This window comes from Cryptotermes secundus, unplaced genomic scaffold, assembly GCF_002891405.2.
Source record: "Cryptotermes secundus unplaced genomic scaffold, Csec_1.0 scaffold15, whole genome shotgun sequence".
NCBI lineage: Eukaryota > Metazoa > Arthropoda > Insecta > Blattodea > Kalotermitidae > Cryptotermes > Cryptotermes secundus.
In genome coordinates this window covers 896,059-911,372 of record NW_019721514.1, presented here as the reverse complement: position 1 = coordinate 911,372, position 15,314 = coordinate 896,059, and the positions used below count along the sequence as shown (strand labels likewise).

The window sequence follows — 15,314 nt, the reverse complement described above, 5'->3', positions numbered from 1 at the left end:
ATGGACTCTCCCTTCCCACATCACGCGAATGCGCAGTGACGAGAAGGAGAGAGCCTCATGTTAGCTGGCGGTCTAATGTAGTGTTGTCACGATGTTTTCAAAACAGGAAAAACTGAGTTGGATAAAGATTGAATGTGCCAGTGGCTGTACAGCACGACAGTGTCATCAAGGTCTTCAAAAAGGCTTGCGGGGAATCTGCATTGCCTTACAGAACAGTGGCAAGGTGGGTAAAAGCCTTCAACTAGGGATGCCAAAATGTGGCAGACATGCGCCGGCCAGGTCGTCCCAGTGTCAGTGAAGAAGAAGTGTATGCTCTTTCCATGTTACTGGAGAGTGATCGATGTCATATGCTTCATGAGCTGGCTCGAGAGACAGGATTAGCATATACGACTGTGCTTCACATTCTGAAGGAATGCCTGGGCATGACAAAAACTGCATCATGATGGGTTCCGCATGATTTGACGGAAATGCAGATGTGGCTATGATATGACGCTGCTCGTAACCACTAGGAGCGCTATGAGCGCGAAGGAGAGGCTTTCTTACACCATACGAGTATCATTATGCTGGATGAGACATGAGCCAAATCATACGAGCCACAAATGAAATGTCAATCGAACAAATGGCGTCATTACGGGTCACCACGAAAATCAAAAGTTCGTCAGAACCCCAGCTGAGAAGCATCTTCTCAGCTTGTATGATGATTCTGTTTGCCATTCCAACAAGGAGCCCCTTGCCTACTGTTATCTCCTCGCACAGCATGGGCAAAGGAGGTGAAGGGGAGATGAAACAGAGGATTATAAATAAAATGAATTCTGGGAAGAAACAACAGATCATAAAATTTTCATTAATCAACTCAGCAACTCAGGTAAAAGAGAATTATTCCTAGAAGAAAAACTAAAATACTATCCCACTGTTCACGCAGATATGTATGAAATCCGCAGACACTCTGTTATGATAGCTAGTATTCTGGCTAATAGTACAGCTATACTAGCTTGCTCAGTTGTGATTTTACTCATGAATATATGTATACATAATTAGTGAAAGCAGGGCAGTGTTTATTGGATTGTCATTTCCATGGAAACCAAATGCAAAATTTATTATCAGTCAGTTACAACAGAAAATGATGGCAGTAGTAAAGAGCAGTGTTTGAAGCAGTATTGCAGAGCTGTGAGTTGATATTACAGTGGTGACCTTTGTCAAAAAAAAAGGAAAGTTTCTGTAGACTGTTATTATTATTATGCTCAATCTATCAGTCTTGTCTTTCTAGAACTTTTCTCAAGTCTAAATCATACATATTGAGTGGAATCATGATAAAATATCCCTCAAGGGCTATAACGTGTAAGACTGAATCAATTGAAGTGTCATCTGTGGAAACTATAGCTGGAGACGGGAAATGTCAAATTATCAGCTTGAAATTTCATGGGGTATTCCAATACACCGAGCTAACTAGGATCAGCACTTCAATTATGAATGGACTATATGACAGCTCAAGTTCATAGCGTGCCTATCTTGTAGTAGAAGTGAATAAACTGATAATTATGACTAACAACTTGTGATCTTACAAAATCGTTATATGGGAATTATATATGAATGCCAGATAGCTGCTATGGTCATAACATATTCAATGAAATCATGATTTCAGTGTCCCTCAAGGGCTATAATGTATAACAGTTACACTGTGAGAGGGTTATCTATGGAAATCATAGTTAGGGTTGGAAACTGTCAAATTTTCCTGTTGCATTTTCAGTGGGTATTCCATTGGTTTTGTGAATTAGAAATGCTGGGGAGGAAAACAGTGTCATCTGTTCCATTCATACAAGCCCTGCATCATCCTGGAAGCACTTAGGAAAACTATGTAAAAGCCAGAGAATATATATCTTTCTGAACAAACTTCCAAACTTTACGGTAAGGTAAAAATATAAAGTTGTGCCTGTGCTTAAGTAATAAAGTACTACGCCATTAAGGCATATGTGAGAATGGATGTACACATCCACATTTCCTTGACCTTGGCACTAGTTAGAGGTGAGTGGTCAGCCTCATGCTCCAGCCACATTATCGAGGGAAAGAGCCCCAGGTACCTATTGGATAAGAGGCCAGGTGGGCCCCAGAGCTGGTCTGGATGACGTGGAGATGAGAAAATTCTTGACCCTACCGGGAATCAATTTCTGACCCCTTGGCCATCCAGCCAATAATCAGTTGCTATATTTGCTATATTGACTATATTAACCCGGCTCCACTTTCAAACTGTATGCGTTCAAAATACAAACCAAACATTATACTACTAAGATAATCTGCCTAATATTTCCAACAATATACAGGTAATGTTCATAACAATCCTACTTACTTTTGGCCCACAGTTGGTATTCTCGTTGTTTCCGTAACTTAACATCAGCTTCAGCCTTCTCCACTGCTTGACTCAACATCTCATTAGATATTTTCATTGGTGTGTCCTTCTCCAGCCATGGGGACAAACTGAAGGTTGGCTGCAGTGCGCAGGCAATCCGAACATTGCTGCAAAGTCAAGGGACAGTGAGGGAACATAACAAAATATACAAATTAACATACAATGAGGACCAATTACATTCAAGAAGGCACTAAACTGGGGAAATAATTTGATAAATGTTGCTTCATTTCCAATTTTCCTCAATATTATGTAATGTAACTACACTTGTGAGAGCCAGGATCGCTCAGTACACTGTCTCGGCTATGGACTGCATAATTGAGGAATCATGGTTCAATTCCCATCAGTGCTCCCAGAATCATGAATCTCGTTTAGCTTTATTAGACTAGAGTTTCTCACAGCATTGGTTGTGAAGAATTGCATCTTCTGGGATAAAAGGCCATGTTGTCCATTTTACTCGTAAATGAACCGATGTTTCAGAGAAACAAGCTCTAGTTGCTTTCTGCTTCATGTTGGTTACTTGCTTGGTTTATTCCCCACACTGAAAATGATGGTGTCATGTTCTTCTGAAATTTAGGTTGACCTTCACCAGACTATATGTCACTATATTTGAGAAGACAGAACTCCTTACATAGCTTTGCTGGAGTTCTGGTTTACACACCAATGACTATGAAGAGAAGTAAGATGTAACAACACACATGGAGAAGTCATAAAATTTTAATTATCACCCAGAAGAAACAGAGACACACTGACTATGTGAGAAGTAGACCCCCTGAGTATTATCTTCATTAATTTTAATATTTCAGCACTCACACCTGGTCTCCATTGAGCTGAGACCGCGCTGGAGTTTTCTAACAATAAAACCCTCCTAGCAATCTGTCGCATACAGACAGGTGTCATCCGCAAAGAGGGCCAGGTGAACACCATGTGTTTGGGGAGCATCATTTATGTACAAATTGAAAAAAAGTAGGGGAAAGGACTGAACCTTGTGGCACCCCTGATTGCATTTCCTTTGGGGTTGACATTCTGCCTTCAACTGAAACCCTGAATTTATGCTGAGAAAGAAAGGACCCAATAAGCTTGGTCAAACTGTTCGAGAATTCCAATTTTGATAACTTATACAGCAAGCCTGAGTGCCACGTGGTATCAAAGGCTTTTTTGATGTCCAAGAACACCGTGGCCATAGACATTTTATTGTTGAAATTAAGGGTTACGTGGTCCACCAGTCTCGTACATTACAATGTCGTGCTGTAACATACAAGAAAACCAAACTGGCTTCCATTGAGCAGGCCTCTTTCTTCAATATGTTTTTGTGGTAATTTCAAAATTACTTTTTTGAATAGTTTTCCTGTCATGGACAGGAGGCTGATCGGATGTAAATTTTGCAGGAGTTTCAGGTCTTTACCAGGTTTAGGTAAAGTTATTACTTTTGCTTCCTTCCAAGTATTTGGAAAATGAGAGAGCTCTGCTTCCAACTCTCTTATATAGGCGTTATGGGGACTGGATACCAGACACCATTTCTCATGGTTATATTTCTGCTGTTTTGACAGTACGCTGTTACACAACAAACATTCTGTTGTCCATCTCCAGGGAAACGCGTTCGTTGTTTCAACATTCTACACACAATGATCCACTGTTATTGCATTACCATGGAAGTACCTACTCCAAACATGTTACAATATTTTGAAATTTTGATTTTCTCATGGTGAGAATTAAAACATTATGACTTCCAATCGTGTTAGTCTAGTAGGAATTCATCTGTGTTTTGGAGGAACATACATATGCTTGCTACTTGTGTCTTTTTGGCTACTTACTTGGCTTACTGTTCAACCCTGAAGATGGAGGCAGTGCATTTCTATGAAATGTCAGTGAGCTTCTACTGGACTACACAGCAGCACACACCACAAAAGAGTGCTCATCACATAATTTATTTTGCATGTAACATAAACATTTACTCAATTTAGGATTTTGTTTCGCGGTTTCAGGATTTTCTGGAGACAGTCAACACACATGAATTAAAGAACAAATTTTGCAATCCTGTACATTTGTTGCTAATGTGGCTTACAGATATGAGTCCTGTTGCACAAACGCCTGGGACTGGACTTCTTCCAGATTAGGCACGTTGCTGCACAATAATCCAGCGACTGTCACCTTGCGTAGTTCTGCCAGTTGTTCTGTAACAGGCAAATGAACCACAGCTACTGAACACAGTAAAACAAGAAAGTGCACAGAGTCCAGAGTAATCACTGTTTCTCAGTCAGGGGCAACCCAATATTATCATAGCTACGTTTGCTAAGAGGGGCATGCTCTAGCATAGTTCCTTGAGGCACTTTGCTACAAGCTGGAAGGTCATGGGCTCAATTCCAGATGAGGTAATTGGATTTTTCAATTGATCTAATCCTTCCAATTACATTCTGACCCTGGGGTTGACTCAGCCTCTAACAGAAATGAATATCAGGAATCTTCTTGGGGTTATAGGGCAGCTAACACATAAGGCTGACAACTTCACCACCATTTGTGAGCCAATTGTCTAGAATATGTAGGAGCCTCAATGTCTCACAACCCTATGGGAGTCCACAGCCTGTTACAGGGATAGCTTTACCTTTTTTACTTTTGTTAAGAACTAACTAGTTCCATGGAGCATGGAAAATCCTGAGAAGCTAATATTTGCCCAACTACTCATACTCGAGCAATACTTCACCTTTCATAACACTGGAGGTTCTACGTAACATTTACAAGAGACCACCATTTGCATAACCAACTCCATGAAGTAAAGTCGTATTATGGAAGCTAATATTTTCTCAGCTATGTTATACTCTATAGTCTGATGGAATTTACTGACATTTCAGATGACTGTACTGCCCCCAGCTTCATGATTAACGAGAAAACTGATCAAGCAAACAGCAGCTTGCTGCTTGAATCTTGTGTGCTAGGCTTACTCATCAACCCTGAAGATGGATGCAGTGTGTTCTTCTCAAATCTTGGTAAACATCTAGCAGCCCACGTTGTATCACTCCTCAAATGATACACCACTTCACAGTCTCTCAGTACCTCAAGTCTCTCATTCATTATCAAGCTCACAGGTGCCCACCACTTGGAGCAGTCCTTCTTAAGAAACTGATAGTNTTAAATTTTGAACTGGGTGCAGTGTGACAGCGACGTGAGTGTTATACACCTGATGATGGCCGTCTGAGGCCGAAACATGTAGTGTAGGGAGCAAGATCAAAGACACAAGAATATATTGTTTGCACTTGAGACGGAGGTTATATCATTTATGATAGTTGTTCAGTTATGAATTACATTCCCAGCATTTTAAGCAACACAAAGGTTCATTACCATGTTCACAAAAGCCTGCCACTGGTTCCTATCCTAAGCCAGATGAATCCTGTACGCACCTTAAGCTCCTATTCCTTTATGACCCATTTCAATATTACCTTCCATACATGCCTAGATATTCTTAGAGGTCCCTTTCAATTAGGTTTTCCTATCAGAACTTCGTATGCAATTTTCATCTCTCCCTTTAGTAATACATGCCCTGCCCAACTCATTCTCCTTTATATAATTATTATAATAATAATAATAATAATACATGATGGATACCAATTACCAGCTACCACTTAGCATTATATATGAAATCATATCACTAACAAACCCTACTCCCTTAACTCGTGATATGATTCCCTTATGCACAGAGAAGTCTGTCCCTAACTGATGATTCTCATTCCAGTTTACATTTAAAAATATATATTTGTCTGCTGGTTCTGTGACCTCTTTTCTCAAAATGTATTTAAACCCTTTGAAGAATTAAATGATATTTAACAAGAAGTTCTGGGAACAACTAATTGTCCATTTTCCTTTCGCCACATACTGGGTATTTGATATGACATGGACCAAAGAGAAAATATTATGTCCAACAACTTTTGGATGCCATGTGACATGACGCCTAAAAGCCGGAATATTGGAGCCAGAAGAAACAGCCGTTGATAGGCAAAAGTTCGGTAAACAAGTTCCTGTTGAAATGAATACACATGCAAAAAAGTTGTCAGGGGGACATACAGACAGCAAGGTGACAAAATAAGCCTCATTATTTTCAAAATAAGGAAAGTAGACTATAAATTCAGTTCCTACATCACAGAAAACACACCAGGTCTCCATTACAAAGACAATTAATTTTTTTGTATATTATTTCATGACACTATCAGCATTTCACCATAAATTATGGTATTATATCCCAGAAGACAGAAAACTTCATAGCCACTGTTGTGAGAACCTCAAATCTGAGACAGCTTTACACTTCCAAATGCAGAATCGAATGAAACACATATCTCGAAATGCACATACTTACAGGTGTCAACACACATCAGAGTGCTTAAGTAAAAGAAGTAAAAATAATTTGTTTTACATCAGTGTCTTTATAAGAAGTGCCAGGCTGATAGTCAGGAAACCACCAGGACACCTAACTGAGGCCCTGCTTGACTACAACCCTGGTTATAAAAATGCATTCCATGCTACATGGTTTGTCCGAAAAGTAATGTCAGTGAGTCGATTAAAAAACTTTTATGGATTAGATCGGTGCAACACATTAAAAGGCTTCAAAATAGGCTTCTTCTGCGTCGATACATCGATTCCAGCGAGATTTCTAGGCATCGAAGGCGTCATGGTAGGCCTCCTCCGGAATGTCCTTTAGAGCCTTGGTGCAAGCCTCTTTGACTTCGCCAACTGTCCCAAAATGATGTCCTTTCATGAGAGTTTTCAAGCGCGGAAACAAAAAGAAGTCTGGGGAGCCACGTCAGGACTGTAGGGCGGCTGGGGAACCGTTGGCACCTTTGAATTGGTCAGGAAGCGGGTCACGAGGAAGGCGGTGTGGGCTGGCGCATTGTCATGGTGAAGTTTCCAATCGTCCGCGATGTCGGGCCGGATGAGACAAACACTTCGTTTGAGTCTCTTTAGCACTTCCATGTAGAATTTGGCGTTGATGGTTGTACCATGTAGTACAAACTCACATTTTCGTCGGTGGTGCTTGTTGATGGCCGTCCAGCGCGGGCTTCATCGTCGACCTCTTCACGGCCTTCTAAAAAGGCCCTGTGCCACCGGTAGACCTGACATTCCGACAAACAATCATCACCGAAGGCCGTCTTTATCATGGGAAAAGTTTCCACTGCAGACTTGCCAAGTTTCACACAAAACTTGATGGCAATCCTTTGTTCCAAGGAGCGCTGCATTGCGGCTTGCACGGGAGACAAAAACGAGTTTCATGGAAAAGCCTTTCGTCACTCTCAGGAAGTTCGGAGACGACTAAGCGACCACGGGTTCATAAGCTGACTTCCCCCTCCACCGATCCCAACCGGTCTGAGAGTGCTGCGACATATAGTCACTTCACAATAAAATAACTGACATTACTTTTCGGACAAACCCTGTATGTTTAATATGTGCAGCATCAATTCTGACATAAAGATAAGTGAGCAGATTACAAATAAAAATATTACTGTCTTCTGAGATGCGACTCCATGTAGTTTGTTACACTGTTACCAACATCTTGAAGGAACTTGCTGCCTCAAGCTTCTGGGTAGGAAAATAGGTTATGAAGCAAATAATGTCAGTGATATAAGGTAGGAAGGGCTGGGGCTAAGAGCGAACCAATGGTAGCACTGTGAAATAAAAACCTGTATTCTTGCAGACAGAGAGAGGGTTAAAAGGCAAAATGTAAAGAAGGTTATGACCCTGAGGCTACACAAGATAATATAACATTTACCCGGTGTGAATGAAGACGGAGGGATGTCATTTTCATACCAGAACCTGTCGCTGTTGCGAACAGTGATGAACTGCTCTGCCAAGAGGCAGGTGAATGTTGGTCCAAGTACCACACCATAATCTGGGGTCTCCATAAGTCCTCCCACAATCAGATCAATGTCCTCCTTATTGCTGAAATCATATGTTTACAGAATTATATTCCAGTTTCAGTGGGAAATATCACTGTATATTTCGTTGTGACTCTAGAAAGCTGAAAAAGTACAGCTCTGACATTGTCATACTTCACGTACAAAAACCTTACTTCATGTTCCATTTAGGTCCCAAGGTTTACTCCTAAGAAGATAAACATCTCTCTGGACCTTGCCTCTGGCTGTATGAAAGGAGAAATATGGGAAGTACTGGGGCAGTGGTTTTGGGTGCATTGTGAGAGGGAGGGTCGGTGCCACGCTCTAAATATGGCTCTGTTATATAGCCCATACATATTCTGTAATTCCTGTAATAGTGAGCTTGACAAAACTCACAGTGAACTCTGCTGAGAACACTCAGATCAAAAAATATGGAGAATACATGCATACAAATATAATTTGTTAATATTTTTTAAAAAATTTTAATCTGCTCAGTTCTCCCAGTGCAGCCGTTTTTATAATGCAATAATACGTGTTTTCGGCCGAAATGGTTTTCGTTATATTCTATATCTCGATAACTATTGAAGCTAGAGACTCCAATAAAAAACCAATTTGTTCCTCATGATATGGACTACAATTCATGTCATTACAAGTTTTTACTCAACTCACTTCCTCTGTCTAATTAAGCTTGAAACTTACCTATTAATTTTGGGAAAAAAGCTATTTTTGACCTTCAAAAACCAATGGGAGGGGGTTTCTATGTGTATCACTAGGTAGCACCACAGGCCACCTACATGACAGTCTAGTAGGAGACGTGCATGCGCATGTTCAGAGACTGGTTTCAGTAGTAAAAATGGTGACCGTCCTTGAGGAGATTATTATCGAAGGGCTGCATTCTATTGTGCGTTTCTGAGTGCAAAAGATATCCGTGAAGAAACGTCTTCTGTTTATGGTGGGAAGTGTTCTTGTCATGTAAAGCAGTCCACGACGGGTGGTAAACGTTTTGCTGATGACAAAGAGGTTGACACGGAAGTGTGGAAGTGGCTGAGACAACAGCCAAAAAACTTCCATGCTGCAGGTTTCAACACGCTGATAAACCAATGGGATAAATGTATCAATGTTGGTGGAGGATAAGTCGAGAAATAAATGGCTTTTCAAGGTTCAAATATCCATGTTTTACATTTTATATTCATTTGTGAGCTATTTACTGACTCTCCCTCTTATCAGTTGAAGATGTTTATGTATAGACTGTTACTTCTGATTGATAAAAAATGCTTCTCTGTTATAACTGTAGACCAGAAACATTTCCTTAGGAATGAATCTCTATGTATAACATGAAAGTTCATGGAAAAATAGGGTTTTCCTTAAGGAATTCCTTGATATGCATTCATTTTCAATAACACATCCCTTCCATAACACAGAGTATGCTACACTAAAGGAAAGCAATAGCAAATATTAGCTCCTTCCTCACAGTGAGATTCTAAACTCTATTTTACTTAAGGAAACGCAATATTTCAGCCAAGAATAAAAATAATGGTCAGCCAGTTTATGCTAAGCACTGTCAAACCTCGCAACTGGAGTCTGTTATAGCTGTCAGATTTGAGGTTCTCATTATGTTGATTATGAGCATTACAATCATCTTGGATGTGATTATGTGACTTGCGTAATTTTGTGTATGTATCTTGATATATCTATTTTTTAAAGGGTCCATTTCCACATCCTAGGTTTGTTACCTGTATGGATATATAGAAAATAAATGAAATGAAATGAAATACTATGTAGTCTAGTAGGTAGTGTTTCAAAAGAACCTGCCACATTTTTATATTAATTTTATTTAATATTATGTCTTTACTTCCTTCATTTCATTTACACCACTCCCACTAATTCACATCAGTCCCTTTCCTTGTCCTCCCTTGCCTTGAGCACCGTCTGTTCTCTCTCCTGCACAGCTACACTCCTTTCCTGAAGAAGGAGGCAAAAGAGTAGAGAGCATCATATTCCAGAAGACTGTAGTCTTCTGTTATGGATGAGTTTACTACAGAGGTAGAGGTGAAGTTGTCCATGTGATTAATTAAGCACCATGAAAATGTATGGGGAGTTAAAGTAGAGCTCCATATATTCCTAACCTTCAGCAATAGAAGGGCATCCAGCCTCATGCCTCAATGACTCAACCAGGGAAACTGTTCCAAGCACCCACTGGACAGGAGACTGTGTAGGCACCAGAACTGGCCCGGATATGGTAGCTAAAAAATCTCTGATGGGCTTCAAGCCTTGGTCCTATAGGCTATACTGACTGATCTATTTGGTGAGTTCACTATAATCCAAAGGAAACGAATATTTTTGGAACAGACATAACACATACTATAACTCACTCCACCCACTGACTGTTATCTTGAAATCTTAACCATTCTCAGCTACAATGTTTCTCCATTCAGGGTATACATACATGTAAATTCTATGCAGTAAATTTGCCAGACTGGGAGAGAGTGGTTGTGTGAGGTTGTGGTTGCAATAATGCAGCCACTGTAAGTAGCCTGCGAGACCATGATCACGACCCATGTGAACAAGCAGTGTTCCTCTGTCCAATCCTGTAACATAACATTTCCATCTTATGATACTTGAAACAGATATTAAGTATAAACATTATTACTACTCCAGTAATATACTGGGTGGCCCCAAAATGTGGTTTGTGTATGGGAGAGTTGAGATTCTCAGTGCTGAATGATAATGTTATACTGCTTCTTGGGATGGGTAGCTACTTGGGAATATCACTTGCGAACGATATTTTTTTGGTACATTCTGTGGCTGTGAAAAATGGCAAGTGCNATCCAATCTCTGCTCCTAGTCATAATATTCCTCACTTTCCTCACTTCCCATTCCCGGAACCTACCCTTGACCAACTGTGATTTCTCAACCAATTTTCACATTGCTTGATTCATGACAGAAGCAGTTAAGCAAAACTGTGCCTGGTGGGAACTTGGATAGGTGACCACATGGGTATACCAGTTGCTGATAGTCTTTTGTACTCCACAATTCTTAAAATAGCCATTTGATAGCTTCCTCGACCCCGTGGCTGTGTTGGTACAAAACCCTTTATCTACACAAACTCTCACCCACCATACACAATTTGCCCCTGAAGATAGAAGCGGCATGTAGCTCTCAAATATTAGAGACATTGCCCTCATCATCCCAGTGCAGAGACCCAAGAGCAGCATTATCATCATTAAGACTAATATCTTCCATGATGTGACACCATGGAGTTTGTTACAGGAATACAGCAGGATCAATAAGTTCTGCCTGTGCCAGGGTTTGAAAGAGAGAAGGTGGGGCGTTGAACTATCCACAGCAAAGAGTGGAGGGATGGTTATGTCCTTGCCTGTGTTGTTTTACTCCAATTTGTGAGAAGACTGTTACATGAGGTACTCTGGAATAACACACGCTTACAGAAAAGAATGAAGTAGTCTGTGATCAACTAATCTAACAAGCTAGGAACTAAAACAAATTTCAACAGCAACTACACCTGAAGAGAATATAATGAGGTAAATATTTTTGGATCGTACTGCTGGGACTCATGGGATGATCTGCACAGCCTATAGGCTGGGTTGCAGCTTTCAAAAGACTTCACTTTCAAGTATGGAAATGGTTTTCTGCATGTCAGCTATAAGTTCTTGGTTACTCTGTACCAGCCTTTTGTTTTTCCTGAACACATATGAGAAGACCATAATCTTTTATGAGTTGATAATATCTGTACAGATAACTGGAGAGTTACACCATACCAGAACAAATACTGTGGAAGGTCTGTACCGTCTTTGATTGCTGGTGGCGTATGGAGACTGGGCTGTTTTGCTGGGGTACTTAGTGCCAACTGCACCATCTGCAAGTACTCGGTCGTGTTCATGCTGCCACTCTGTAACTAACCACACATCTCACAGTCAGAAACATGACTGGCAATGATTCTAAACATTCTTGACAAACTGTGTAACGATAACAGTGACTATTATATTGGTCACTGTCCATTATCATAAGTTGATCTAAGTGCAACATTTCAGAAACTGAATCTGTTTCCACCACCATATGTAAGAGAGTTAAGAACTAGCTGGGAGACCATGAATGGGAGGATAATAGTAAAATGGATCTTAAAAAGACAATGTGAGGGTGTGGATTGGATTTGTTTCAGGACAGGGACTAGTAGTGGATTCTTATGAACATGACAATGAACTTCCTAATTCTAAAAAAGACAAGAAATTTCTTAACTAGCTGATAAGAGGTTAGCTTCTCAAGAAGGACTCTACTGTATGGATACAGTTATATGTACGCACCAGTGTACTTACCAGCGCAGGTGGAATCATGGAGAGAAACACTTGCAGTGCTGTCACAGCAACAGCATTAAATGTACCTGCTTGGTTTGAACTTGAGTACCCCGTGTAATAACCTTGGTCCTTTAATTTCAGTCCTGGCATCTCTGTGATGACCTGTAGATGCAAGACACATACACAACAGGTGTCATAGTTCTAATCATATGAAAGCGACCTGCAAGATAACTACAAGATGGAGGACCCTCCTCCCCCTCCTTCTTCTTCTTCTCCTCCTCCTCCTCCTCCTTCTTCTTCTAGCAGCATTTCCATTTTATCCTGGTCAATGCATAAAATCCTCCAATATCGTCTTTCTTCCCTTTTCAGTGTTCCAACCAGTTTATATTGATTTCCTGATGTATTCCAGTACTGGGATAAACCATTTTGTTCTGGGTCATCCTATCGGTCTCTTTCTTTTAACTTTAATTCTATTGCCCTTCTCAGTATATTTTTCCTTTCATCCTTCTTCCATGGCCTAATCATTTATTAAGTGTTAACAAATTTTCAATTCCAATTCATTTGTAACTTTATTCCATTTTGTTCTTCCCTTCAATACTTCAAAATAATATATATGGACAAATACCGTCTTAAGTGCAACAATTTTATTGTAGTTTTTACTTCTTTTTCCTCCTCCACACTACACACTTAAGACGGTATTTGTCCATATATATTGTGTGAGTGTAACAGGATGCTGAAATATAATACTTCAAAATAATTTAGTATTTTGCTTTGCTTTCTGTTTATAAGGGTCCACACTTTGGCACTAATGTTAGAAATGGTTTCAAATATGCTTCATTTTTTTGCACTATTTTAGATCTCTCTGTTCAATAATATTCTTTATATAATAAAATAAAATTTAGAACTATTTTCTGTTTTTCTGCTGCTCTCTTGATTAATTCTCCCTTCTCAGTTTGTTTTGCTTCCAAAGTAAATAAATCTCTACTGCTTTAATAATTTTACGTCCCTCATAATTCATAACATATGTAACACCAGATCTTTAAAAATACATCAACTTAAAAGAGAAATGACTTACCTCTCCAAGCACTGTTGGGAGGAATTCATTGTATGTTATATGCTGTATCTGCGCTGTGACGATATGGCGTGCTTCTTGGAAAAGAGTTTCATCATCCCAATGTTGGTTCAGTGCTGCCAATCCTGTTGCCACCCGATTGTGTTCCCTCAGCAACGTAGAATACAGAGCTCCGAGACCGGACGCCTCATGACACCTACATAAGTTCACAAAAGTTACATGAAAGATCAAATAAACTGATCCAGAGGTAATAATCTGGGTTTGTATGCAGGAGGTGCTCAGTTTTGGTCTCAACTGGGACTCAGCTATCCTGCCTCAGGTCTTTTGTGGTTTCCTCACTTCATCCAGGCAAATGCTACCTTAATATCCCAATGACACCATGACTGCTTCCTTTCAAATCCTATCCAATTTGTTTTTTATCAGTCACCCTTCCAACTGATGTGATGCATTCTGAGTTACTGACAGCATTACGTAACCCACAACTCATCAAATAAGATACTTATTTATTTATTTCGTCTCTATAGATCATTGTTACATTATATAGGACAAGTCAGTTACTGTATATTGTTTGATTACAAGAGAATAAAGTTACAGTACTTAAAATTGTTTACAATAGGTTACAGTAGATTACAATAGTTAAGATTTCATATAGTGTGAGGTGGAATCCATATTAGGTTCCCTCGGCACGTCAGCTTCCATATGTCCTATTGTACCTGTACTGATGATAATGCTTATGGAGAATTTGATGGAATGACAAAGTTGTTCCTTTGCTTAATTAAGCATCAAGCCATGAGGACAGAGAGGGGAATGGAGGTACAGATCCATGCATTAGCCTCAGCACTATGGAACTGAGTGTTCAACTTGGCTCCCTGGCTGCTTTATCACTGGGGAAAGGACACCTGGTATCCATTAGAGAGAAAGCTGAAAGGCACCCAGAGCCAGTCTGGATGCTGTTGTAAAGAGAAAAATCTCTTACCCCTGCTGGAAATCGAATTCTTATTCCCTCACTATGCAGTCCATGGTGTAGCTGACTAATGAACATAATTATGCAGGAATGAAAAAGAGTAAATAATTACTATCAAATAATTCCACTATAATATTTGTATGTCTCAGCCAATGTAACAAACCGTTATAAGTGAATCATTGGGACCATAGATTGAGCTCAGCAAGATGGCTCACATTTCCACTCAGCATTTGAGAAAAAAATATTTATGTGAATGTGTCTCCATTACGTCCAACCCTTTGAAGCCTGAAGATCACCTAAACATCACACGTGACTCTTGCGATATATGCTCTCAATATCCATGTTCTCACATATTCGTGGTTTCTTCAATGTCACGCAGAGCAACAATGTTTTATCTGTGGCTACAGTAGAAGCTATTGAGCATGCTCAGTGGGCTGTGCATGAAGCTCCCCTGAATTGCTGCACCGCTTTGACTCAGCCATATTATTTCCTGCTCCTCCAACGCATTCAGTGTTCATTCAAAAGTTTTCCATTTTATACATTTTCAACACAGACTGGTGATTTTCAGGAACGCAGCTCCTGCATATGACAAGGGTCATATTTATATAACAATTACATTTTTACTTCCGAGAAAACAAAGACAAATACATGAATGTTGTTTATGGAAACAGCCTGGAAATGGTGACCTCCA

At 39.9% G+C, this 15,314-nt stretch overlaps 1 protein-coding gene across 1 annotated transcript in view; it reads right to left on the bottom strand.

Moving 5' to 3' along the window:
* LOC111875414 overlaps positions 1 to 15,314 on the bottom strand; it is a 120,720-nt gene that overhangs the window by 20,049 nt on the left and 85,357 nt on the right. The window contains exons 9-15 of the mRNA XM_033755797.1: positions 13,663 to 13,855; positions 12,609 to 12,749; positions 12,082 to 12,190; positions 10,724 to 10,865; positions 8,154 to 8,323; positions 4,467 to 4,575; positions 2,345 to 2,511 (exon numbers count right to left, since the gene is read on the bottom strand). Of these exons, the coding sequence (XP_033611688.1) occupies positions 2,345 to 2,511; positions 4,467 to 4,575; positions 8,154 to 8,323; positions 10,724 to 10,865; positions 12,082 to 12,190; positions 12,609 to 12,749; positions 13,663 to 13,855 (1,031 nt within the window). The remainder of the gene's footprint in view (positions 1 to 2,344; positions 2,512 to 4,466; positions 4,576 to 8,153; positions 8,324 to 10,723; positions 10,866 to 12,081; positions 12,191 to 12,608; positions 12,750 to 13,662; positions 13,856 to 15,314) is intronic.